This window comes from Protobothrops mucrosquamatus, unplaced genomic scaffold (assembly GCF_001527695.2).
Source record: "Protobothrops mucrosquamatus isolate PMUCROS unplaced genomic scaffold, P.Mucros_1.0 scaffold_177, whole genome shotgun sequence".
NCBI classification, from domain to species: domain Eukaryota; kingdom Metazoa; phylum Chordata; class Lepidosauria; order Squamata; family Viperidae; genus Protobothrops; species Protobothrops mucrosquamatus.
The window spans coordinates 3,262,533-3,287,893 of record NW_015386253.1 but is presented as its reverse complement, the minus strand read 5'-3'; the positions used below and the strand labels follow the sequence as shown (position 1 = coordinate 3,287,893).

General features: G+C 36.2%; 2 protein-coding genes across 4 annotated transcripts in view; one reads left to right on the top strand and one right to left on the bottom strand.

The window, feature by feature from the left end:
- On the top strand, positions 1 to 9,220 carry CDV3 (CDV3 homolog). 3 transcript variants are annotated; one of them, XR_001549035.1, is made up of 6 exons: positions 1 to 557; positions 2,941 to 3,020; positions 3,502 to 3,638; positions 3,924 to 4,077; positions 5,201 to 5,461; positions 5,615 to 9,220. XR_001549035.1 is itself a non-coding variant. In XM_015823060.1 (5 exons), the coding sequence occupies exons 1-5, from the start codon at positions 330 to 332 to the stop codon at positions 5,325 to 5,327; spliced, it is 726 nt and encodes a 241-aa protein (XP_015678546.1). In that variant the 5' UTR covers positions 1 to 329; the 3' UTR covers positions 5,328 to 9,220. The 3 variants fall into 3 exon arrangements, 2 of the variants coding, with proteins under 2 accessions (XP_015678546.1, XP_015678556.1); XM_015823060.1 differs by having other exon boundaries at positions 5,201 to 9,220; XM_015823070.1 differs by lacking the exon at positions 5,615 to 9,220 and having other exon boundaries at positions 4,190 to 5,317.
- Positions 9,221 to 9,228: 8 nt separating this feature from the next.
- The window catches only part of TOPBP1 (DNA topoisomerase II binding protein 1), a 45,786-nt gene continuing 29,653 nt past the window's right edge, over positions 9,229 to 25,361 (bottom strand). Inside the window, exons 21-27 of the mRNA XM_015823079.1 lie at positions 24,601 to 24,779; positions 22,488 to 22,602; positions 22,141 to 22,304; positions 16,758 to 16,898; positions 15,367 to 15,456; positions 14,231 to 14,392; positions 9,229 to 13,311 (exon numbers count right to left, since the gene is read on the bottom strand). Of these exons, the coding sequence (XP_015678565.1) occupies positions 13,168 to 13,311; positions 14,231 to 14,392; positions 15,367 to 15,456; positions 16,758 to 16,898; positions 22,141 to 22,304; positions 22,488 to 22,602; positions 24,601 to 24,779 (995 nt within the window). The 3' untranslated portion in view covers positions 9,229 to 13,167. The remainder of the gene's footprint in view (positions 13,312 to 14,230; positions 14,393 to 15,366; positions 15,457 to 16,757; positions 16,899 to 22,140; positions 22,305 to 22,487; positions 22,603 to 24,600; positions 24,780 to 25,361) is intronic.

The window sequence follows — 25,361 nt, the reverse complement described above, 5'->3', positions numbered from 1 at the left end:
TTCTTCCCAGCCTCCTCTTTCGGCTGTGACAAGTGGTGGCCACCAACGTGGAGAGCGGAAGCCGTTCTGCTCCTCTTCGAACGAATTGCGTTGAGGCCAGAGCCTGCGCGTGCGGCGGCAGTTTAAGCTCGGACCTTCTGCTTCCCACGAGAGAACGGGAGCGGCGGGTACCAGGCGAACGTAAGGAGCACGCGAGGCTGCTGGGTGGCGCCGAGTTCTCGCCGCCCTTTCTCTTCTCCCCGCAACTGTCCTTAGGCAGAGGCGACTGGTCAGTCTGTCAGTCATAACCGGTTTGAACCGGAGTGCGAGGAGCTACCGCCGCCACCGCCATGGCTGAAACCGAGGAGAGGAGCTTAGATGACTTTTTCGCGAAGCGAGACAAAAAGAAACGAAAAGAGAAAAGTAGCCGGGGAAGTGCCACTGCCGCGCCTTCCTCGGCTGCCTCTTCCAATGCCACTGCCGCGGGTGTGACTGGGGGAAGCCGGCAAGCAGAAGGCGCCCATGGAGCCGCCTCTAATGCTAACGCGGCCACCGGCGGTGCTAAGGCAGCAAACAAGGTAAGGAGACCGAGACCGACCAGGGAGAACTGGGAGAATTATGGGCTCTTGTTGGCCAGGAACTAGGGTGGAAGAGGATTGGGGAGGAGGAGGAGGAGGAGGAGGAAACTTTATCCTGACTACTTCCTGTGGGCGTTGGTAGCTTCCTTTCGGTAGAGGGCGTCGCTACATCCCAGCTAGGCCATCTTGGGTTTCCTCTGGGGCGCGTGGAAGGCAGTTTCTTAGCTTTCTTCGCTCATAGGGCCGAGACCGAGGCTAGGGGCAACGGGAATCCATTTTGTTAGGAAATAGACTGGTACGCGGGATGACTTTGGGGATCAAACAGGAGAATTGCTCAGTCTTGCTTGACCAGGTTTGTCCCAAATTTCCCACTTGGCACTCACGACTCCTCTGTTTGAACCCGCATCTTGCTGCTCTAGTCATGAGAGCACAAGAACGATTTTCTCAGTTGCCGCTTTGAGCAACAGGAGTATCTTGCTGTTGAGGCAAGATAAGACCTGGGCACTCGCTTCCGAGTATAAAATATGAGAATGGTACACGGTTATTACGATTTTATTGCCTCCCTCCAAAAATAGCTACCGAAGAATGTAAAAGTCTGGAGCAGACCAAAATTTATCTCGTCTAGCATTCTATTTGTATACACCACTAGTTCTCAAGATTAATGGCGCTGTGGACTAAAACAATATACTAATTTTTGTTCACCCCTCCTCCCCCAACAAATTATGGAGGAAGCAAGACTTTTGATGACTGCAAGAGGAGGAGGCAGTGAAACTGTCCGTATATGACAAGATGCTAAGTTTCAGAATTTGTGTAACTGCCTGCCTGTCCCCCTCAAAAAAAAAATTACACTTAGAACAAGAGTAGACAATTAAGACACCACAATTCTGGTTAAGTCAGCTTGGATAGCAATTAAGAGCAAATTGGGGGTATTGTAGCCATTTGTAATTGTCTGTATTATCTTTGAAATGGCTATTGCTGCCAAGGAAGACCTGGCTCCTCATGGCTTCTCAAATCTTTTGATAAATTTTATTCTCCAGCAAAACTTATTCAGTAGGTGTGCATTGGTTTCATAGAACTAGACCAGCAACAAGTGGCAGCCAAGAGTTAACAAAACATTATATCTCTTTGATATCAACTAGTGGTTAAACACCCAAACTATGGGTATAAGCTATGGACAAACAATCTTGGCAAATCTGCCAGCAAACTCAGCAAATTCACTCGTCCAAACATTGCTGCCATCAGGAAACATCAGCCTCCTCTACGGGCTTTGACACTGTCAGTTCATTTTGCTGCTATGTTGCTAGTCACTAAATAACTGGTGTACCATCTATTCCTTTGTAGCTCTTTCCAGTCTTGAGTTGTGCTGGCAAGTTATAAGGAATATTAAAGCGTTCAATAACCAAAAAGCCAAACAATGAAAAGCAAAACAATATATATAAATATAGAGTCTGGGAATTTTAACTGTAGAATAGCAAGATTTAGAGTAGCCTGATTCCCTGCTGACTCTTGGAGAGGAAGGGAGCTTGGCAAATAAGTGGATGAATACGGCCTACAGCAGTTAATGGTAAATGAAAATCCGTTCCATCTTACCATCATAATACATTGTTGACCAAATGTATATGTCATTTTCATGCAACAAAATAGTTTTTAACTTGCAAATACTGGTAGTTTCTTCTATGTTTTCTCAGATGTATGAATTGACAATGCTCATAGCATGTTGGCGAGAAATAATGATTTTATAGTAACTTCAAAGATGGATAGTAACTTGGGACTAAACTAAAATATAGCCAATTCTCTCTCTTCCTTTTCATCCCTCTTTAAGCTTGCTCTAAGATATTGAGGAGTTTTGATTTCACTACTCCTTTTTGAATCAAACTCTGAATTAGTCAGATCAAAGCTAACTTCCATAACTCCAGAGTGTGTGAAAGTGGGGACATATGACTAATACCAGAAAACCTACACGATATGCCATCTTTCATACTATAGAGAGGTTTTACTATCTTGAAAGTATTAAATTTTAAGTTTTAATTTTAAAATTGGAATCGGTTAGAACCAGTTTGCATACTAGAATTTTACTGTATTAAACAATACTAAGATTTCTATATAGCATGTAATTTGAAAGAAAAAATTAACATTTACTTACTATCATGAAAATAATTTAGTTGTGTTATGGGATATGTATGGAATGTTGAGTAGTGGAAATGGTCTATCTAGTTATAAAGTAGGCACTGTTTAGCTTCTGATATAACAGAAGAGTTGGGAATATTTAAATCCTAGGAGGATGACTACTATTTTTTTTCTGTGACAGTCATTCTATAGCTGCCAGTGCTGATTGCCCTTCATTAAGAACTAATAATGAGCCTATGTAATCTTCATCTTGCAGGAAGAGGATGACTGGAAAGAATTTGAGCAGGAAGAAATAATTGACTACAGTGGCCTCAGAGTTCAGTCCATGCAAATTAGGTATTATTGTCTTGAAAGTATATAGGTATATATTGAAAACTATAGTTCTACATGAATGATTCAGTTACTACTTGCAAGTTCTAGGTGAAGAAAAACTTAATCAGGTCTTATCTCTAAGCTTGCCACACAGTGGCTAGTATTGCTTCAAAACATCAATGCTTGCTGTTCTTAAATGCTTTAATATTTCTGTGCTTGGTGGAGAAAATACTGTTCAGTATTTAATCTTAGTTGGTGATTATTAAAAACAAGGTTTTTTCATGCCTAAACATTTTGCATCCTCTTTATTAGTTAGGAGCCTATAGATTAGTGACATGATTGTGTTCTAATTGTTGGTATTAGTCTTCATAACACGAGATTGGAGATGTTCCCTTTTGTTTTAAATAACATACTTTCAGCACTACTGTATGCTCAGTTTGCGCATTATAGTATGAATGTGTTTACATAAGTGATGAATGCTGCAACACCTTTTTTTTTTTGTCAGTGAAAAAGATGAAGAAGAAAATGAGAAAAAAGAAGAACCAAGGGATAATAGTGAGGAACCAGGTGGAAGTTTGGAGAAATCATCTGGTCCTTGGAATAGGTCTGCTCCTACACAAATACCTGTTGCTGAAATTATTGGTGAGCTTTGTTCTATGTTCCTTTTAATTTACCAATGTTTACTGAATCGGCCATTTTGTCTCATTTTTAGCTAAATGAAAACCTGTTGAATAAAAAATGAATATATTTGGAAATATTTTATTTCTAACACTTGCTTAAGGAATAGATTGTCTGAATACAGAGGAATCTTTACTTGTACAGCCAAAGAATTAAGTGTAGATTCAATATTAAATATTAAATTGAAAATTTTCATTTAACGTTTATCTAATTATATCTGATTGTTTGGGTTTTTTAAATTCTTTACAGAAAATCCAGAGCCAGTGCAATCCAGTGGAGTATATAGGCCACCTGGTGCAAGAGAAGGCAGGACACGAAAAGTGCCACAAGGTCCTCCAGAGATCTATAGTGATACACAGTTCCCATCATTGCAGTCCACTGCCAAGCAAGTAGATACTAGAAAGTAAGTATGGCGATACAATTCTAGAATATTTCCTTAAAATAATTCTTCTCCCAACCTAGCAATCTCTTCATAGTTTCATAGTCTAATCTAAAGTTTTGTAATTTTTCCACAGATCATAAACAAGTATACAATGTGATCTGCACTAGAGGAAGCAAGTGTGCTTTAAGAATAACTAGGGAGGATATGGATTTTATCTGCAGAAGCTCAGATTGAAATTTTTAAAAACCAGTTTCTCAATTTATGCAGTGCTATGTAGAGAGGTGGGATGTGAGATTGTTGTATAACTTGATCTGGGCCCATTCCTAATATCAAATTACTTTCTATGGGACTTGGTCCATTGCAGAACTTCAGTATTTTAATTGATACTGAGTAAATGGTTCAAATTTTAATTATAGGTGGTTTATCAATATTAAACTTAAGCAGTAAATTACAGTATATCTGTATTTGTTCCATAATATACACAAAGATGGCATTTGCCAATTTTGTTTCATAATCTGTTACTGCATTTGGGATTATTTGTGTTAAGAATGACTTTTAGGCAGTCCCTACACAATTAATGGATTTTATTTGAATATCAGTCTTCTTGTAACTGACTGCTTATAAATAAGTATTCCAGGTCCAAGCTTTCATGCGATTTAAGTTCAATTAAAAAAAAACAAGCATGCAGAAATAGTTATGCATTTAGCTTATGCTTTGGAATAGTTTCTGAATGTTGCATTTAGGACATTACCATATTCATAATTATTGACATGTTGTTGCAGTGTTAGTCTATTTGGGATGTTGGGATACATTTTTGTGGCTGCAATCCAGTGAACTGCCTCATTAATGCTATCAAAAGTTTTGAATATATATGCTTGTATAACAGAATTTACATGCTTGTATAACAGAACCCAGTTTGTCATTTCAAAATCAGTTTATGAAATGGCATTGAGGTTTGTTCAGAGAAATGTCATCAGTGGCATATGCAAGCCCTTAACCATGCCTGCAATAGTTCTTTGGATTATGGTCTCCTTTGTTAGGACCCTAGTCATGGAATTTTGCAACTAAATTAGTGTCATTGATTAGTATTGCTAAAGGGCAAGTGTGTCTAAGACAGTTACTGATTACATTTATTTTCCCTTAGGGATAAAGAAATGGAGAAGAGCTTTGAAGTAGTAAAACACAAAAATAGAGGTAGGGATGAGGTTTCAAAATCCCAGGCAACTAAACTTCAGCTAGACAACCAATATGCTGTGCTTGGGGATCAGTAAAGCTGCACACATATTACAATTAAGGAATGGTTATTTGATACCCTTCCATTCTTAAGATAACTAAACCACACCAATTATGAACATGCCGTCTTGTTTCTGCTGGATCTTCTACAACAAGTGCAGGCTACTTTGACGTAAGTGATTGCTTTTCTGCACTTTGAAAATATACTTAATTTGGTACACCTTCTTTATATTATGAGGGAAATTAATGTAAATTGTTGAACAAGAGTTCCCGGTGTTTTGATTCCTCTGCAGCCAGTGGTTATTTCAAATTTTTTTATGTTCAGATACTGAGCCTTCGTAAAGGTTGACTACCTCAGACTTGCTGCACTCATTGTGGATACCATGTGGATCACAACTTCTGGAAAAGGTTACAACTCTTTGGTGGCCATCTGAAACTCGAAACCAGCTCTACTGGATTCCTCTAAGAAATCCTGCAGAAATCAGCCATCTGAGTTGATAATATAATATAATTTAAGTGACCTTAAATGAGCAGTTTGTTCCGTGCCCCATTTATTATATCCTTTCACATGTAGCCATAATTTACTAGGAACCTCTAATGCACAGTTTTTTTTTAAATGCAGCATAGTGTTGAGTTTTTCTTTAGTTATCAGAAAATAAGTACATATCCAGATAGAAAATTTATGGACATTGGTCTGTATATTAACTGGTTTCATTTGTGTAAATTCTTCATTTGAGAAATAGCTCTCCAGGCTTGACAAATTGCAATATAGTCAGGTAGTTGCATGGAATATGCAACTATATATCAAAGAGTTAGATTTTCTTTGGATAAATGGTCAATAAATGTTTGCTCCTATAATATCTGGGACATATTTCTGAGAAGTTGATGCTAAATATTTAGCCTTAGCAATCTGTTAGGAAATATCAGCTATTGCTCACGCATACCATTATATTTGCAGGATGGAGATACTTATATGCATAGTGAAAAATGTCCATTGTACTTATTTACTGTTTTTAAGATTTGGATATATTTTGAGAATAAGATGTTGCATTTATGGCATTTTTTCCTCCTGCCCAAAGAGTAATGGCAACTTCAGTCAAAACTGTTTCCTGGCCAGCTATGTACTCATTTATTTGGACACATATTAACAGTATTTGAATACTAATTTATGCTATATTTTGCTATATAACATTGACTGTGAGTAGAATTCAAACCAGCTCCCAAAGAGGTTCTTGCTCCCTGGATTAATTTTTTTTTACTTTGTTCTTCCAATCTGAATCTAATGTGGCCACTCCTGATATGTCTTTCCAAATGCCTGGCTGTTTTCTGGACTCTCAAGCCAACATTTAGACAAATGTATTACTTATGAAGTAGCTATGTACTTTATAAAAAGATGACTTTGCAATTAAGGAGTGTTTAGAATATGAAATCATTGCTTTAAATGAAGAACAGACTGCTTAGAATAATATTTTATTCCTATTAAGAATTGTGAGATATATTCTTCTAAGTAGTTGTGTTTTATACAGATGCAGAACCAGTCCTCTACATGCTTAGATCACTGGAAGTAAAACAGCTGACATCGTTGAGTTGCGTATCTTTCCTGAAAGTTGTCTATTTGCCAACAAAGCCTTTGCAGGGTATTAAAGCTGAAGAACTAAGATTATGTGAAACGTACAATTTTAAATTCCAGCTTTGACATTTATTAAAATTGTTACACATGAATCAAGTTTTAATATACTGTATGATAGGGTAGATGAAGCTGTCCTTTGTATTCACTTGAGTTCTTGGGCATAGTTGGTATAGCAAGTTAATATTGTAACATTAATAAATATAGAAATGTTCATGACCTCTGCAGTCTAATGATTATATATACATGTTCTGATGCCGTGCATCACTTCAGTGTGGCAAATACATGATCATGGTGTTGAAACTTAAAGCTGCAGTCTTATGCATGTTACAAGAAAAAAGTTCTGCTGAGTTCATTCATAGATATGCATTGAATTGGCTGTTGCAAAGTATTGGTGGCCTGTAAGTAACTTGAAATGTGTGGTCATCATCTACCTCACTGTGTCACTGCTAGCAACACCACTAATATCAAGTGGCCAAAAAAAATGTAGTTAAAAGAAAACAATACTGCTAAAGTTGACAGCTTTTTGTAGTGAAGCTAAAACTTTTACATCCCCAGATACTTATTAGTGAACATGCTTTCATTGAAATATTACACCATTGAATTAGTCAAATCTTTCAAAAGAAAGTGGAGCTCTAGTAAACAAAGTGCATATTTTATATTATAAATTGTTCCTTGAGATTCTTAATTTTGGGAGGAGCTCATACACATGTGGATGGTTTGACTTTATGCACTCTGAAGTTCTGCATTTTATCTATCCTAACAAATGTCATATATGCGAATATAAACTTCTGTTACACAACTGCTTTGTGATCCGTGGGCAAAATAATTATAAAGAAACAAACTGAGGTGATCTGAATGCAAATGAGTATTCTTTTAGTCCAGACATCTAATTCTGAGCTGATTAAAATAAATGTTAGCTTGAAAAAAAACAGTCCCAGTTTTTAGCGGTCTGTCTTTGAAGTTCAGAGTATTTAATTCACGGTACTTATAAAATCATAGTTAGCCTAAAATTCATTCTGAATTTGTATTTAGGTTCATTGCCTATTCTATGAATACCTCTGGAAAACCATGTAACTACTTTGCTGCATAAGAGTGATTGGTGCTTTTTAAATGAAAGCAGTGTCCATGTTCCTAATCAAAAATATTCAACTATAATTTAGGAAGCTCTTAACAGTACACTTCAAGGGAATCTAAGGGGCAGATAAAGTGTATTTACATGAACAATATTTTGATAATACACTATAGCACAGAATATAGCATAATAAAACTTTTATTTGAGCAGCTTTTTTTCTGCTCTAACCAGAGCATTTTATATATCTATGTATTTTGTATTGATAAGCAGTAAATTGGGAGTTACTGTTCATTTGGTAAAAGCATTAGGACTTCCCAAGAACATTTTCTGAGGCTTCTATACAGATCCTAAAATGTATACTTATAATTCAAGCCATATGCAGATGTGGCTTTAATATCAATGCCTACATCCATCTAGTCCAGGGGTGTCAAACTACCGGCCCATGGGCCGGTTTCATCATACCGAAGCTGCACCCATACCATTGCCATCAATGCAAAAAGTTGCGATATGTCACGAGGCAAATTTGGCACCCGTGATCTAGTCAAACTCAATGTCACATGTGATTTTTTTGCCTTTGTGGAACCGGGGTGGGCCTGGCCTGTGTGTGATGCATCTGGCCCACAGGCTGCCAGTTTGACACCCCTGATCTAGTGGATACACATAATTGCACCATGCTATTTAGCTGGTGTACCTGTTTCTGAATGTTGGCAGTCAAAGTTGAATAGGGATCAAGAGATACAAAGTTCAAGCTACATAGATCCAATCAGCACAATTGTCATGTCAAGAACTTGAAGTCTTGGACTGTATAGTCAGTCATATATTGGAATTCAAATCCAATGTATTGACAATGAATAGGCTGTGACCTTAACACTATTTTCAATTGTGGTATACAATAAAAACACTGTATAGAGCATGTCTTCTATATGCTCATTTCAATACTTCATAGGAAACATGCTTTATACAGTTTCAAGCAATCCAATTGTTTTTGGCTAAATTGTCTAAGCCAAATCAACTATAGAGACAACTGCCTGCTTTCAAAAGATGTTTTTAGACAAAATAGGGCAATAATTGATCTGCAAAATAAACAGTTTTAATAGACTTATCCTATGTCCACTTCTCCAAAAGAAATAAATTTATAGTAAATGCTATTTATTTATTTATTTATTTGAGTGTGCTACTCTTTAGCTGTATTGGGCATTCCAAGTATCTAACAAAATTTTGTTTAAAGAAAGAAAAAAACAATGTGAAATAAAATTAGCAAGAAAAGATTAACAATGAAGAATGTGATGAAGTGTGCATACCAACATTCAGGAGCAATGCAAGAAAAAGCCTTTTCTCATAACCAAAGGCTAGCTACATCTCTGGGAGTGTAATATGTTTAAAAGTGATGCGGGGAGGGGGAGGAGAGTATCTCCCAATCTTAACAATCAATTGAATTTGTAATGAGAACAACAGAGACTCTAAGCCATTTGGGACTTTAAGAATTAATAGCAACCCTTTAAATTATGCTTGGAAAGCAATTGGCAACCAGTGCAGATAGTATCAGCACCGTATGAACTTTGCACCTTCCATAATTTGGCAATCTGCCTGCTGGATTTTGCACTAACTGAAATGTTTGGACACTTCAAGGGTAGCCACAGTGTGTTGCAATAGTCACAATACGATGTAACCAATGCACGGACAACTTGTAAAAATCTAATCCTGGAAGGAATGCAGGTGTAATAATAAAATTGTGCAAAGATTCCTCAACATCTGCAAATTCAATGAGATTTAAGGATCAAAGCAGCACTTATTAACTACACATTTTCACTGGGACTGCAACCTTATACAAATCACATATAATTCAATCCCAAAATCCAAGTCCTCCTTTTAACCAACAGTAACATTTACCCATTATCAAACATAGGTAACGTTCAGTTACCAGATGCCTGCTTAGAATTGGATGGTGAGTGTAGAACTGAGTAACATCAACCTAGCAATGACACCTGACATCAGAATTCTTGAAAACACTCCCCTATCAAATTCATGTAGAATAGGGATACAAAATCGGAATCAAGGCAGGCTAATGGGAACACAAATCAGTACTGCCATCTGGACATAATTTGACAAGAAAACTGGAAGCTCTATAAAACAATACCAAACCTCAATCCTCAGGCAATTCACAAGGTTGTTTCATTACCTTATCTTGGTCAAAAGCCCAATTGAAATGGATTCACAAAATATGCCACTGACCTTAACTGCCTTCTCTGGAATAGGGGAATATAGGGAGATGATTATTTCTGCTAGCATGGCTTGTCCTGGCCATTTAAAGCAGCCCAGAAAACCAGAAGTTGTCTAATCAGGTTATAGCCGTTATCATTCTGCACCTCCTGTCCACTTCTTTAAAATCTACAATCTGAAAGGAACCCAAAATTATATCCCTAGCATGTCCCAATTCTAAAGTAGAAGCTGGGACAGAATTCATCAATTATAAAGAACTCTAGTATCATGGTGGACTAGTTGCATAATGTATCAGTTCTGGGTGGAAGCAAAAAGAACTTGGTTGCCTGTATTATTACTATTACTATTGCAGTTAAGAAATCAGATGGGTTTCACTATATATAAATATTTTGACCCATTCTAAGAGTTACTTCATATTGCGTTAATTTCATCACTTACTAAATCAAGAGGATCACTTGGCTCCAGGAGGAAGATATAAATGTTTAAGTGCAATAAGGTCAACTGCCCAGGGAGTTTCCCCACTCATGTTTCAAAACTATTATATTCTGGAAATCACTCTTAACCATAAATATTCCCAGAAATTAATATTACCATATATCAATTCATTTGCTCATACAGGATTAAAGTTCTAGAAAGATTAAAATACTAAATAGTTTCTGACATGCAACGAGGTAGGAATAAAAAGATGGTGAGAAGGTTCTGTGGAGCAAAAGATAAGAATCTGCTTTGGAATAATAGCTTGCTTGAAAAAATACAACTTGTGTATAAAAACTGGTCTGCACAAAAATGGTAAAATTCTGGATTTATACCACTTTAGACACTTATTATTATTCTTGTCCTAGCTTCCTATAAATAGAAAGGTGAAGCATAAATGAGACTATCGTAGTGAGCATCTTTGATATATTTTGAAAAATGAATAATACATTAAAGATTGAAGACCTATTCAATTTGTAGTGGGATAGGATAGACTAAAACTCTTGTCACATTTATTCTCTTGGATGCATAAAATGCCTCTTCTTTTTAGAAGCAAAATAAAAAAGGGTAAATCTTCAGATTATCTGGCCATAAATATGCTGATGTACTTGATTATTAAAGATAAAAAGTTGTTATTAAAATGCAAAAATGAACATTTCTAACATTTGTTCCAACAAAATGGAAATTAAAATGGATTTCACTGAAATTACTGATTTTTACAAAAATGCAACTTGTCATGTGACAAATCCAAGAATATGAAGAAATTTGAAACCATTGCAAAGGAGGAAGCATTGTCTGTACCAAATACAGCATTGGAAATTAGAGGAAATTTAATTATATTTGTTTTCTAAACTGCAAAAACAATACTTCCCTACCTCACAGGGATGTTGTGAGGTTGACAACAGCTTTATAAAATGTTGAGTTTTCCAATGAAGGTGCTATAAAAAATACAAGGTGTAACTAAATTTGCTGACATCTGCACAAAAAGAAAATATTCAACTAGGTTTTATTTACAGTATTTTACTACTATGGTAAAGTTCTTTACACATATATTAATGATCATGTAACAATGGACTTTCTAAAAAGGCATGGTTGAGTTTTCAAACTTTATACATCCCTTTTTAGTTCTGTGTGATTAACTGTGCAGATATAATTGTATTAATAAGGTTCTTGGGATTTGCATGGATGAGATGAATTATCATTTTTGTAATCTCTCTGAATGAAATAAACTTACATTCACAGTTTGTTATTCTTTTTGTAGAAATTTTGTTACATGCTTTTTCAAGAGACAAGTAGTGTTATCTTTATCAGTTATATTGCCTGAGAAAAGGTCCTTATATCAATTAGCAACTGTTCAATATTAGATCAGATTGTTTGTTTCTTATTTACTGTAGACACTTAGCATCCAGGTAGTTTCTTTAAAAACAAAACTAGCAAAATGAGGCTGAGTTTTAATTTTACTACTAAAGAATATAATAATCTAATTTCCAAGTCTCCAAATATTGAAATTATGTTTTCTTCACATTTGCATTTTTTTGAAATCCTTTTTGAAAAATGAAAACCCAATAGAATTTTGAAAGGAGACAGTGAATGATCTCTTCTTCATTTCTGCAAAGAAGTTGTTACTTGAAATCTTGCTATTCTCACTACAGCTATTGATATAAATGAATAGACAGCCAATTTAAATAAACTGCCTCAGATGTGACTGATACTTGCTGCATACAGATTTCTTGATACTGTTATTAAAACATTGATTTAACAAATGAAAGAACTGGGAGAATACTGTAAACATGTCAAAACTAGAGCTTTGTATAAATTACATCCCAGTTAATAAGCAAGTTTTTTGGGAACAAATAAAATAAAAAAAAGTCTGAAATTTTGGTTAGGCAATTCTGAATTATTCTTTTTTTAACTTTAAAAATCAGATGACCTTTGGTCTGGAAGGTAATGTTCTATCTTTTTAGAGATGCTTAACTGTTCTCTCCATTGAAAAGAAAATTCCTGAACTGCTAAAGCTAAAGTGCATGTTTTTAGAAAAGGAGAGATGAATTATAAAAGCAGGAAAAACTTCAATGGGGCTATGTCCTTTTCAAATATAAGCTAATATAGCAACTTAAATAAATGTTATATAATATTATATAACATTATATAATTGTCTTGCGGAAACCAATAAGAAGATACAGATGGAAGCAAAAGATACAGATGGAAGTATGTTAAGTGGCCTTGTGTGTCCTTTCTCAATAGTTTTTTATGCATTTACTGAATAAAGTACACTTCAAGTACCATTTCCAGTACAATATGAATCTAAATACACATTCCTCCAAGCCTGTAACAAAAGTTGCAGAAGTTTAGTTTTGAAAAAGTTGTAGTTATTATTTGCTTGAAATCCAAGGCACACAAAAATACTACAAAAATTAATATATTTTATCTTGGGAAGGAAAACAAATAGAAATTGAAAATTTATATTTTCAGATTAGTCGCTTCAGTGAATTCTGGACCTCTTTGCTGTATGCTTTTCTTCAGCAGCTTTACGTTTTTGAGAAAACCCAATTCCAAGTATTTTACTATTCTGAAGATAAGCAGCAGCTTCTGGTAAATGATAGTTTTCCATTGAAGGTGGTGGTTCCTTTAAAAAAAAAATAGGGACAGCAGTTTTTGAAAGCTGTAAGAATCATACTTTCAGTTTTTTTATCTGACGTTTTGTTTTCAGCTACCATATATTTTCTTCCTGCTACCATATATTCTTGATTAGAAAGACAATGGAGAAACAAATTACCACTTGAAAGCATTTTATTATACTGCTATCTGAAAAGATCACGTTGAAACCCAACCAAAAGAGTAATTTGTCATAATCTTTATACCTGAGAAATAAAGTGAATGTAAGATTTTCTACCCTGTCTTTTAACTGTGCACAAAGCATCCCACTGCCATAGATTGTTGGGTAGGTTGGGCAGAAAATGGATGGGCGTGGGAACAGAAAAGAAAAGAGGAGAGAAGAGAACTCAAAGTCATCTAGGGAGCGTCCAAGGCTGTGGATGTTCAACCTGGTCTACCTGAATTCAGGTAATCATAGTATTTCACTGAATATACAGATAAATCCTTGACTTAAGACCCACAACTGAGGCCAGAATTACAGTTGGAAAGCAATGCAGTTGTTAAGCAAGTGATCGTGTGCCTGGACCTATTTTATGAGAGTTTTTACTGTGGTCATTTAAATGCATCACATGGTGATTAAAAACAAATCTGGCTGCCCCAACTGCATTGCTTGTCAGAAGCTGACTGGGAAGGTCCCAAATCACGATCATATTACTGCAAGACACTGCGACTCTTATAAATGCAAGGCGGTTGCCAAATGCTCAAATTTTAATCAAATAACCGCCAGGGTGATTTAATGATCATAATTTTGAGTGTGAGTCGTAAGTCAGTTTGCTGAGGTTGAACCGTTGTTAAATGAACAATGAACAAGTAAGTTGAGGATTACTTGTATACCTAATAAAATATAGTCTTGATAATTCAAAATTGTACTATGACACTAATATGCAAACCTGTATCAGGTAGTCAGCAATGTATTCTGGCTTCAGGCAATTCACTCCTTGAGCTGCAGCCTCTCTTATATTAATTCTAACATCTTCTGGTTTTAGTTTATTAAGATCAGCAAAAAAATGAGTAACTTCTCTAAAGATAGGTGGATAATATGCAGGGAACACCTGTAGATTCAATCAGACAGAGATTCTGGTTTACTTATGTAGTATAGATGGAATTAGCTTTGCCAATTTCAGGAACTTAACAAAACCGCCTAACATATAGCCTTCAGAAAATAGCTTGTCAGATTAAAAAAAAACCATACACAATATTTTGTTGAAATATAATACAATACTAGTGATGGATGATCATTGTCTGCTCATGTGGGTAAGACTTGCAAAAACTTACTCTAAATCATAAGAGTTAATTTTTTTTGTTTTAGAAGTAAATAGTGTGCTCTCCCACTTTTTCCCCTGTGTAGATCTGAATGAGTAACAGGGATCTTAATATCTATATACTACCTAAAATTCTTAGCAAGGTAACTTGATTCAAATAGGCTAACTTACCAAATGAGTCCAAAATCCAGGACCCGGGACTTCTGATCTGCACTCCCTGGTAGGTCAGCTCTGACCTGCATACAATCTCTAGTTCACCCCCAAGCACCCTAACCAACCCATGTGTGCCATCCTTGACCAACATGGCACCTCACACAACCCTGCGACTGACCAAGCATTCTTGATTCACGCTACCTCCCCACATGTCCTACCTTACCTGGTGGTGCACCTCCTACTGTATGCGCTCCATGGCCCCATACATCCTTCTTGACCTACACCTATGAGTACCATCCCCGATCTACACATCACTTTTTGGGCACTCCCAGGCATCCTTCCCGACCTATGCCACTCACCCACAACCCTCCTCGATCCATACTGCAACTCTGGTGCACACCCATACAACCTTCTCAACCCATGCAGCACTTCTTGTACATCCCCACACTCCTTTCCTTTTTTACATCTAAAATAATTCCTTTCAATTATAAAAAAATATTGAGGTTTAACATTTAATCTGAAAGCATTGTTTTTTTTATTAAAATAGCAACATTTCCCTCACCTATGATTGTCAAATATACTGATATCTAAATAATTAAATGTATACACACCTTTGCACTTCCTGATTCTAGAAGACGCTTGAAGCCTGATTCCTTGGCTGGGTCAACATTCAAAATAACTCTCCAACCACCAAATGCCCCCTTAAAAAGGCAGAAACATTCATTTATATGTATGTTTGACTGTGTACCAAAATATAATTAACTTTGTCACACTGAATATATTTTTTACCATTTACATTTGAGGCTCAGATAGACAATGCAAATTAATTCTAAGATTAATTAATCTTAACAATTTTCAAAGACAATTTAAATCAAGAAAGCAACATAGATTAATATTCTTCCCTGTTCCAATTCAAATTGGCAGATACTCTACTTGAAGTGGTTGGAGTCTCAAAAGGCAAAAAATGCTCTACCTGATTCAGAGAAAAGTGCAGAAAAACTTCAGCAATACCACCACCCACAAATAACAGGTCAAAGCCCTTCTATTGCTTCAAACAAAAAAATAAAATAAAATTAATTGCATCTATAGCCCTTCCATGCTTCAGTACATGGTATGAAAATAAAGTTATCTGAAGATGCACTCAAATTGGTCTCACACAAACATAAAAAGTGTCTCTCAACTGAAAATTATGAACTAAATCGTCCAAATCATGGCTTGCAAACTCTGGAGTAAGTCCAAAAATGCTTATTAACTCATATCTTCTCTCCTTCGTTCTGTGTTTCACTGATTATAGTTTTACCAAGGTAACAAAGCTCATAAGAAACTTAGTAACTTCATCTGACAATGAAATGCTAACAAGAGCTCCTGATTTAGATACTTCAGATTGGTCTGAGGAATAGGGAATATTACACAAAGGAAACTGTACAAACAGAATGATAGGAAACCATAGGATTCCAATCAATGTCTTAAATCTCTCATTTGGCCATTTATTTACCCACTGTAAAACAAGGTATTTTAAAACACACTATACTTGTGTTTTACACTATAGTGACTGAGGTATCTATCCTTGATGGTCTCTGAGCTTGGTTGCTTTCTTGCAGGTGTTTCATTACTAAACTAGGTAACATCTTTGGTGTTTTTGATAATTTGGGTAATAAAACATTTTCAAGAAAACAACCAAGCTCAGAGATCACAAGGACCCCTCATTTCAACCCTGAGCTACAAATATTGTCCTTTATTCGTACTAAGTAACTGTATAAATACTATAAATTGTTATTTGGGGGTGGAGGTTGTGCCTTTGAGTCAGTGTTAATCCTCGGTGACTATCTGGACTAGTTCCTGCAGTTTTCTTGGCAGCATTTTCATAAATTCATGCATTATCCATCAATGAAAAAGTATTTTGAGTAAATTAAGTTGGATTAATCTTTGTTAGATGAAATATACTTCTGTCCTCTTAATTCTGTCCTCAAGATACAACTCATGATGTTTATTGTGTAAATACCTCAGCAGAGCTGTTTTCCTCTCTCCGTCGTTGTATTGTCTTTCTCCATCTCATTGCTGCAACTGCTAACTTCTTCTGAACTATATTGATTCCAGTCAGTACACTAAGTATAGAGTTGCTTCCCCACTCATAATCTTCCTCCTATAATAATATTTAATTCTGTCAAGTTTAAAGGAAATTTCAAACAAAATCTTAAGACAAATCATTCTCATGCCAAACTGGACAGAATAGTAGAAATTTATAAAACCCTATCTATTAAAAAAATGTTTTTTCAGTATTCATGAGTTAGACAAATCCAATATTTTAGCTTTCTTTCTTGGAAAAGGAACTCTCTTCCTGCTTCATACTTCAAATAAACTTCAATAAGACTTCAAACTTTCAAAAACAGAATTTCAGAAAGCTATTGTTCAAAAATGAAAATATCTCTGCCCAGGAGATATTGGAAAAAATTTCTAGAGCAATTCTAATTCAGATTTATACTTACTGGACCTCTCTTCAGATTACTAGTGTCTCATATTCATAGTCTAGGTATAGATTTTTTAATGCAACCACACCCACTTATCATTTCTAACTTTAAACCTCCCACTGATATTTTGATCTGTTTGTTCAAGACTATTGTATGTAATAAAAATGAAAGGTAATACTTTTTAATTTAGCACCTTTCCTTAAATCTAGAGAAAGAAAATGGAATTACATGTAGGCCATTTTTTTCAATTGCTTTCTTCCCCCCACCAAATCACTTGCTATTCTTATGTGCCCCCTCCAGAATAATATAGAATGATAGAATGCTGCATATCAGCAGTGGGATTCTGAACAGGATGCTGGTCAGGGCGTTGATGTTACATCCCAGCAGAAGTAAACGATGTATTTCACAGGTCCCAATATGTTCAATATTACTCTCTAGTTTAATAAAGATAGCAGCCCAAGGCATTTCAGTCCTTTCGGCAGTTGCAGTTAATTCTTTACTGTTCTGTTTATGGGCTGAAATCATGCAAAGTAGAAAGGAGAATCCCAAAGATGCTTTTTCAAAAGGCAACTGGACTTTGTTTTTCCTTGAAGTCGTTGACGCCACTTGAAGGTTTATCTATGCCTTCAGGGTCACCTGAAGAGTGCAAATGGGTGTGGAATCTTCTTGGAACTGCTGAATGGACTGTGTTGTAATCAGGAGATAGATAATGTTGTATCCCTCCTCCTCAGTGGGGAGAGGGCTGTTCAGTCTTCATGTAGATGGCCCCTTTGACCCCTCCTTCAAACCAGTGGTCCTCTCTATCCAGACTATATTGTTTCAACCACCACAAAAGACATAAACACTTTAAACCTCAAAATATTCTAAGGCAGAAGCTTGTCTACCCCAAGGATAAAACACCCAGCAATGTGCTGTATGCAGTACAATGGAGTGAGACATGTACATATCTGTACATTGGAGAAACAAAACAACCACTTCACAAATGCAATGCACAACATAAGAGAACAAACCCATCAGGACAACATTCAGCTGTCCATTTGCATTTGAAAGACAAAGATCATTCTTTTGAAGACAGCAAAGTCCACATTCTGGATAGAGAGGACCACTGGTTTGAAAGAGGAGTCAAAGAGGCCATCTGCATGAAGACTGAACAGCCCTCTCCCACTGAAGAGGAGGGATACAACATTACCTATCTCCTGATTACAACACAGTCCATTCAGAAGTTCCAAGAAGATTCCACACCCATTTGAGCTATTCAGAAGGCACAGATAAATCTCCAAGTGGCCTCAACAATTCTCAAAAAGGGTGCTAATACCCAGATAACTGCAAGGAATATAAATCCTTCCATCCTCTACCATTCAGTCAGAACTGAAGAAGCTTCTTGGATGAGAAGCAAAACGACTTCAAGGAAAAACAAAGTTCAGTTGCCTTTTGACTTAATAATAGTTTTATTAATTTATCAAAATATAAAATTCAAAGAAAAATTCAAAAAAGTAATAGAAAACTAGGAGGATGGGGAGAGAAGAGGAAAAAAATGGTGTAAAGAGAGAAAAGAAAAGAAAAAGGCACCAAATTCCGACTCTCTTTAGCATAGTAGAAGATAACATTACAACTGCTAATTTTTACTTGTAAACAACAGTATGTACAAGCTATTTACAATAGCTTATCAAATTAGCAAAAACAAAAACAAAATTTCATTTTTTTTATTGCAAGCACAAAATCTGGAAGCAATTTCAAAATAAAAACAAGGTTAGATATATTCTTTTCTTTGAAGAAAAGAATCAATTTGACCATCTCTGCTTCTCTTTGTTGTGGGGAATAATACATACTTTTGTTGACTCATTAATCTTTATCATAACTCATATTAAGGGGATCCTCTATACTACTTCAATTTTTTTAACCCTAAAGGGAGAAAACACTGTTTCTAGTTTGGATATTTTACTAAGTTTAAGCAATACAGATAGTCATCAAGTTATGAATGTAATGGAGCCTGCCCATTCCATTCGTAACTCAAGGATTTGTAGGAGTGAACCTCGTACCTTGAACGCGATTCACCCCCAGCTTTCACCCACGCATTCACTAATTTAATGCGTGGGCAAATGCATGCCTCATTAAGTGAACATGAGGTATCTCAGGGTGGGGAAGGTCATGGGGGGGCTAGTGATGGAAGAGGCCACTTGCTTCAGACCACCCAAGCTCCCCCACTGAGATACATCATGTTCTCTCCCCTGGGGTCACCACAATTGCTCCCTCGCCTAATCCTGCCGCACAGGTCACTTACCTTGTAAAGATCTGCTCTTCTCCAGCCTCTCTCTCTATTCCCAGCAAAAGCAGAGGGAGGCCTCAAGGCCCAGAACGGACCTCCAAAAGCATGCGGCCGCCGCCCACAGCCTCCCTTCTGGGCCTCAGAGGCGGCCTTTGAAGCCCAGGACAGACCTCCGGAGGCCTGCGGAAGCATCCCCTGGCTTCCTTTCTGGGCAACGTCCTGGAAAAGGCCTCAGACACCTGGATCGGGCCTCCGGAGGCCCACAGAAGCAGCCCCCGCCTCCTTTCCAAGGAGCAGCAGCCCAGAAAAGGCCTCCAAAGCCTGGATCTGGCTTCCAGAGGCCCGCAGAAGCGTTCCCCGGCTTCCGTTCCGTGCTTTGCTGCAGAGAACAGAAACCTAAATTACCATGAGATCATGCAAGATCAGTAGTGTGAGATCTCATGCCACTGTTCTTGCGTGATCTTACGATAATTTAGGCCTCCATTTTCTGTGAATGCACCGAAGGCCTGGAGCAGCCAAGAAAGCACAGGATCTTTCAATCTTCGCAAGGTGAGTATCCACAGGTCTAACGCCTAGGGAGACCCGAGCAAAGGAATAGCCAAGGTGAATGTTGCAGTGCCACTGCGGTCGTTCGTAAGGGTGAACAACTGCCGTGATGTGTCAACATTCATAATTTTGGGGCGCTTGTCGCGTGATTTCAAACATTCGCTAAGGAAACGTTTGTAACTCAGGGATTACCTGTACTCAAGTATTATATATAAAGGAGGGGGGAACCTAAAACTACATTAGAGCTTTCTCAACATTACATAAAAAGACAGAAGACATGCATTTACAAACTAATTTTACACATACAAAGCTACCTTAAAGCTTCTTTCAATATATATATCAAACTTATAAAAATCTATCCTAACTAATTAAATCATTAAATTTAACTCACTCCCTCTAGCTTGTCTTCATAGAATGAAATCTTTTTTTTCTCTTAAGGGTATTTATCAAGTCTCAACATTATTTACATCCATGAAAAATTGTCCCAAGATTGTTCTGTTAGACCAGGGGTAGTCAACCTTGGCTCTTTCATGACTCGTGGACTTCAACTCCAGCTGGCTCAGGAATTCTGGGAATTGAAGTCCAAGAGTCATAAAAGAGCCAAGGTTGACTACCCCTATGTTAGACACTGTAGATTAACCTGGAGCAAATCCTTGTAGAATGAAGTTTCCTTCTCTAAGATTTCTATCATATCTGTTTTTCTCAAATAGTTCTCGACCTTGTTGGTATCCATGAGGAAAAAAACCCCAAACTTGACCTCTTAGGAGTTGTGAGTTAACTTGACACTCTTGTTTCAGCTGCACTGGGAGGATTATATTCAAACCATCATCATAATGAAAACTGGTGTCAGCTTTACATTCCAAAGGTAGAGTTAGGTTATTTGGGTTATCCAGCATTTGTAGAGTTGACAAAATGGGTTGATAATTTTATAAAGTGGGTTGATAATGTTCTTTTTTTAATGTCCTCTGTATAATTATAATTTTTGGACCCCAGGTGATTTATGGTATAAATGTTTTCTGTATTTTCAAAAATTTCCTTAATGACAGACTCCAGCACAGAGTTAAACATCTTCATAACTCCCTCTAGTGGTCAAAAAATGTTATTTATTTTTCCCCCTTTTTTCTACCCAGAGTTCATGAAAATCGGAAAATTTCAGCCACCACAACACAAGGCTGCAGTTTATTTTAAAAATAGTAAATTAAGACTACAACTTTTATTCTTATATTTCAAAAGAAAACAATGCTCCATCTTTCCTTATTTTAGCTGCCTCCAGGAACCCCCTTCCTTGTTGTTTAACAATAAAGGAGTCTCAAAGATGGCATATAGCTTCAAAAAGAAATGATAAACTGTAACTAAAGAGACCTTCTTTTAGCTAATAGAGATAACAGTCTCATAAATTGATTAAGAAATGAAGGGAATAGCTTACTGTCTGTTCGAAAAGTAAATCCCAAAACGGCTGTTTTATCCAACAATGACGTGATTTCAGCACCACCTACCACCCAGCTTCAGCTCACCAGCTATTTTGAAGCACGGCTTCTAAAACTGCTTGCAGACTGTTGCAGTTATTGGAGGACCTTGAGGGATGATTCTGGGACTCTTCCTAATCCAGGAAGGTCAAATAAATAAAAGGAAGCCTGTTCCTTCTGTTGTCAAGTTGGAAAAAAATGACAGTTCAGAGAGAATTCTCTGGGCATGTCTTCATGGGACAACCATGATCTGGATGACTGAGACTATCCATAGACAAGTAGATAGAAGAAATATTTTTAATTAGGAGATATTAGTTGAAGAATGGCTAAGTAAAGTGCGTACTAAGGAAGGTAAGGAAAATAACTGAAAGAATATACTGGAAAAAGCCTACTTATCAATTACTTTGAATTCTGTGATTTCTTGCCTTCTTAGACAGTAAGGGAGATTGGTTTGTACTGTTGTCTTCAAAAGTCAAACAGTTAATATTTTGGTGGGAATATCTATATATATAGTATACACTGGTCATATTCAAAGAAATATTTGTTCACCATGAAATACAGGCTGGGACATTATGTTCTAGAGTGTAAATTACATTAAAATGTTAATGAATTTTAAATGTTCTTAATAATGTTGAATACCTTTACAAAGCTGTGTGCTGCTCGGCATGCTTCCAAATAAGAACGATGAAGCACCCATTTTCCTGCTGCCATTGATGCCAAGAATTTTTCATTGCGAAGAGGCTGTCCCACAATTGTATGTGTGCAGCTCGAATCAAAGCATTGCTTCTCCAACACCACTCCCCCTAAGGAATATATTTTTGTACTGTTATTTTAAAACAGAATGCCTTCTGAAGGAAAAGCAAATTTAGGAATTTAAGAATTATTCAATAAAGCAATTCAAAAGAAACATGGTTCAATATGTCTCTATGAGGAATGCAGCAACAGAGTCTAGATACAACATTCCAAAAGTTCTATACATCACCTACCTAGTTCTTCAATTAGCTGGTAATAATCAATTCTTTCCTGTGGATTAAGAGAAGAGAGCTGAAATCTGTGCATTTTTGTTGGTTCTTCGTAGTCCCTTTGGTCAATTTTAGTGACCTGAATATGAAATAAAAGAAAAAATAATTAAAGGATGAATAGGATGCTTTCTCATTAACAATATCCTTCCTACATAAAAAAATCTTGCATACATTTAGCAAGCCATCTAACATAAATTTAGAGTAAGTTATCTAACTTAAACCATCATGACTACAGTTCCAGTCATTTAAGAAGCAGGTTATCTTATTCCATTTTTCACACATTTCAGTGCTACTACATTGCCATTTATTACTGTAATTACACTGCCACAATTTAGTATTTAATAATGATTGTTATTATTAGTGTTGTTGTTCATTGCACAGTCAGACAGATGTTCAGACTGGATTTGGCACTATGGTCTACCTATCGAGTCCTTTCCAAGGACCTAAGATAGGCAGATGCGGATGTTTGATGGTGTTATAGATATCGTTGCAGGATGGCAGCCGTTTCGAGTAAAGCCGCCTTTTGCAATTGACTGATGGTGAATTTGTCAATGCCAATGGTGCTCAAGTGGTGGTCCAGTTGTTTTGGGATTGCACCCAAGGCACTTATTACTATTGGCATTACCTTTGCTTACTTCTGCCATAGTCATTCTATTTCTATTTGCAGGTCTTTGTATTTTGTGATTTTTCTCAAATTCTTTCTCTTCTCTTCTGCTGTCTCCAGGTACTGCCATGTCTACTAGCCAGACTTTTTTATCTTTTTTATTGACAATATGCATTTGTTATTTAGACTTGGTCTCGTGCAGCCAGAATTAGCTGCTTTGTCTTTTCTTCAACTTTCCTGCTCTTAGCCATTGGTAAGTGTTGTTAATATCTGTTTTCTCTGGGTTTTTTTTCTGTATTGGCCATGTAATGCTTTGTATTTCCATGCTTCCATTCTGTTCTTCATTTGGTCTTTCTTGTAGGCCAGTTTGGTCTCTCCAATAGTCAGTAAGCCTTCCTGGTATACTAATTTCAATGCATCTTCTTCACTGTCCTTCAGATATTCTTCCCATCTAATATACTTGCAACATTCCATGCCTACACATTTTCCTTGATAGATAGAATCTGTTAATGATTCAATGTCATTATTTTTTGGTCTTCCTAACCAGGACTGTTGTTGTTGTTGTTGTTATTATTATTATTATTATTATAAAAGAGTATTAAAACACAAGTACACATTAAATCAAAACAGTTTTATGGCTCATAAGCCTTGCAAAATAAAAGTTTACAATCTAATCATTTGTTAGATGTGTACGTCCTACTAGACTATTGTTTTTCATACAACAGATTAACAGAATTATATTTTGGAAATTATTTATTTGAATTAGTAAAATTTGTGCATACATTTGAAATCAAGATTATGGCCTGCGCCTATGGAGAAGAGTAGGATTTTTCCCCCCCTCTAGGTCATTCTAAAGGCATCCACATAGGTATTACCTCTCTCTATATTACTAAAGATGACCAGTTCAATTCCAATTTCTAGTTTCTTCATCAAGAAGAATAAAGTCAGAAATAGCCAATTGCAATCAAATATAATATTAGACTTAGCTACTGTGAATATTTATTAGGAATTTTGATGTTTAACTTAACCTTTGGACTTTGCAGCATTGGCAGGATTTTACTTTCCCCAGGCTTTCAACTAAATTTTAATCAAGGAAAAGGATTTCTGGCAGGGTAAGAAGAGAATTTAAACTAATCAATTTGATTGAAAAGCCTGTCCAACTGTCTTCCAGGTGATTTTCCGTAAAGATTTCAGCAAATTGTATCATTGGAGAATGAGAGAACTAAATTCATAGCCAGTTCAAATTCTGTGAAGCAACACCCATTATTTTTAGTTTACTTCCTGTTTGATTTCGATATCTTCATTACTCTTTAACAAGTAGAAGAAATTACAAGATTGAAAGTAAATGCTGGGAAACAACTGAAATGAACATTTTTTTTCCTGTCTTGTACATCTATTATCGCAAAATCTAAGATCACGTCAAACTAGAGATACAATTTCTCAATTTATGTGTTACTCTATGTATCCATTTACCATGCTAGAACATACATCTCCTTTTGGCTGGGGAGCAACAGGAGGATTTGCCAATGGAAAAGCAATAGCAGGAGCCAATGGAGTTGGGATCAGATGATCTTCTTTTATTGGTGTTTCTGGATTTCTAATCAGAAGATTTGCGACCTCAACTGAATCAATTTTCGTTGAATCATTAATCCCTTAAATCAGAAAAATATTAGTGCATGATTTTTCATATTTGATGAAATTGAATAGTTTACTGAGTAAAAGCAAGTAAAAATGGACCAGTCAAACAGGAGCATAAATACTCCTTTCCTATACTCCAAGACAGTTACCTACTTAATTGTAGGTAACTATTTCAACATAAATGGGATTTTCTTCTGAATAAACATGATTAAGGCTACAATCTAAGCTTTATTTACACATGGAATAACAATATATACAATATAAACTCAATTACATATAAGATGAACATCAGGTTAATCCAAACTCATGCCACAAACATATGTTCTAAATTCTATTTCAGTCTAAATACAAATTTCTCAATCCAAACATTTTGCATGAGAAAAGATTTCAAATTCATTAAGACTATAAAAACATAAAAATAACAAAAATTACCATCTATGCAGAGATTTATTAAAAAGAATAAAGCATTTAAAGTGCTCATTTACAAAATAAGAAGAAATAATTCAGGCAACCTTCACTATGTGACTCTTTGCTTTTGTACATAAATTTTAGAAGGTCCACAAGAAGTCAAGCATGAAATGACAGTAACATACCTA

What these genes read in the sequence shown, in the direction of transcription:
- CDV3 (XM_015823060.1), top strand. Translation starts at nt 330, where the DNA reads ATGGCTGAAACCGAGGAGAGGAGCTTAGATGACTTTTTCGCGAAGCGA. An exon ending in GTGCTAAGGCAGCAAACAAG is followed by an intron (nt 558 to 2,940) that starts GTAAGGAGACCG and finishes TTCATCTTGCAG; the next exon opens with GAAGAGGATGACTGGAAAGA. An exon ending in AAGCAAGTAGATACTAGAAA is followed by an intron (nt 4,078 to 5,200) that starts GTAAGTATGGCG and finishes ATTTTCCCTTAG; the next exon opens with GGATAAAGAAATGGAGAAGA.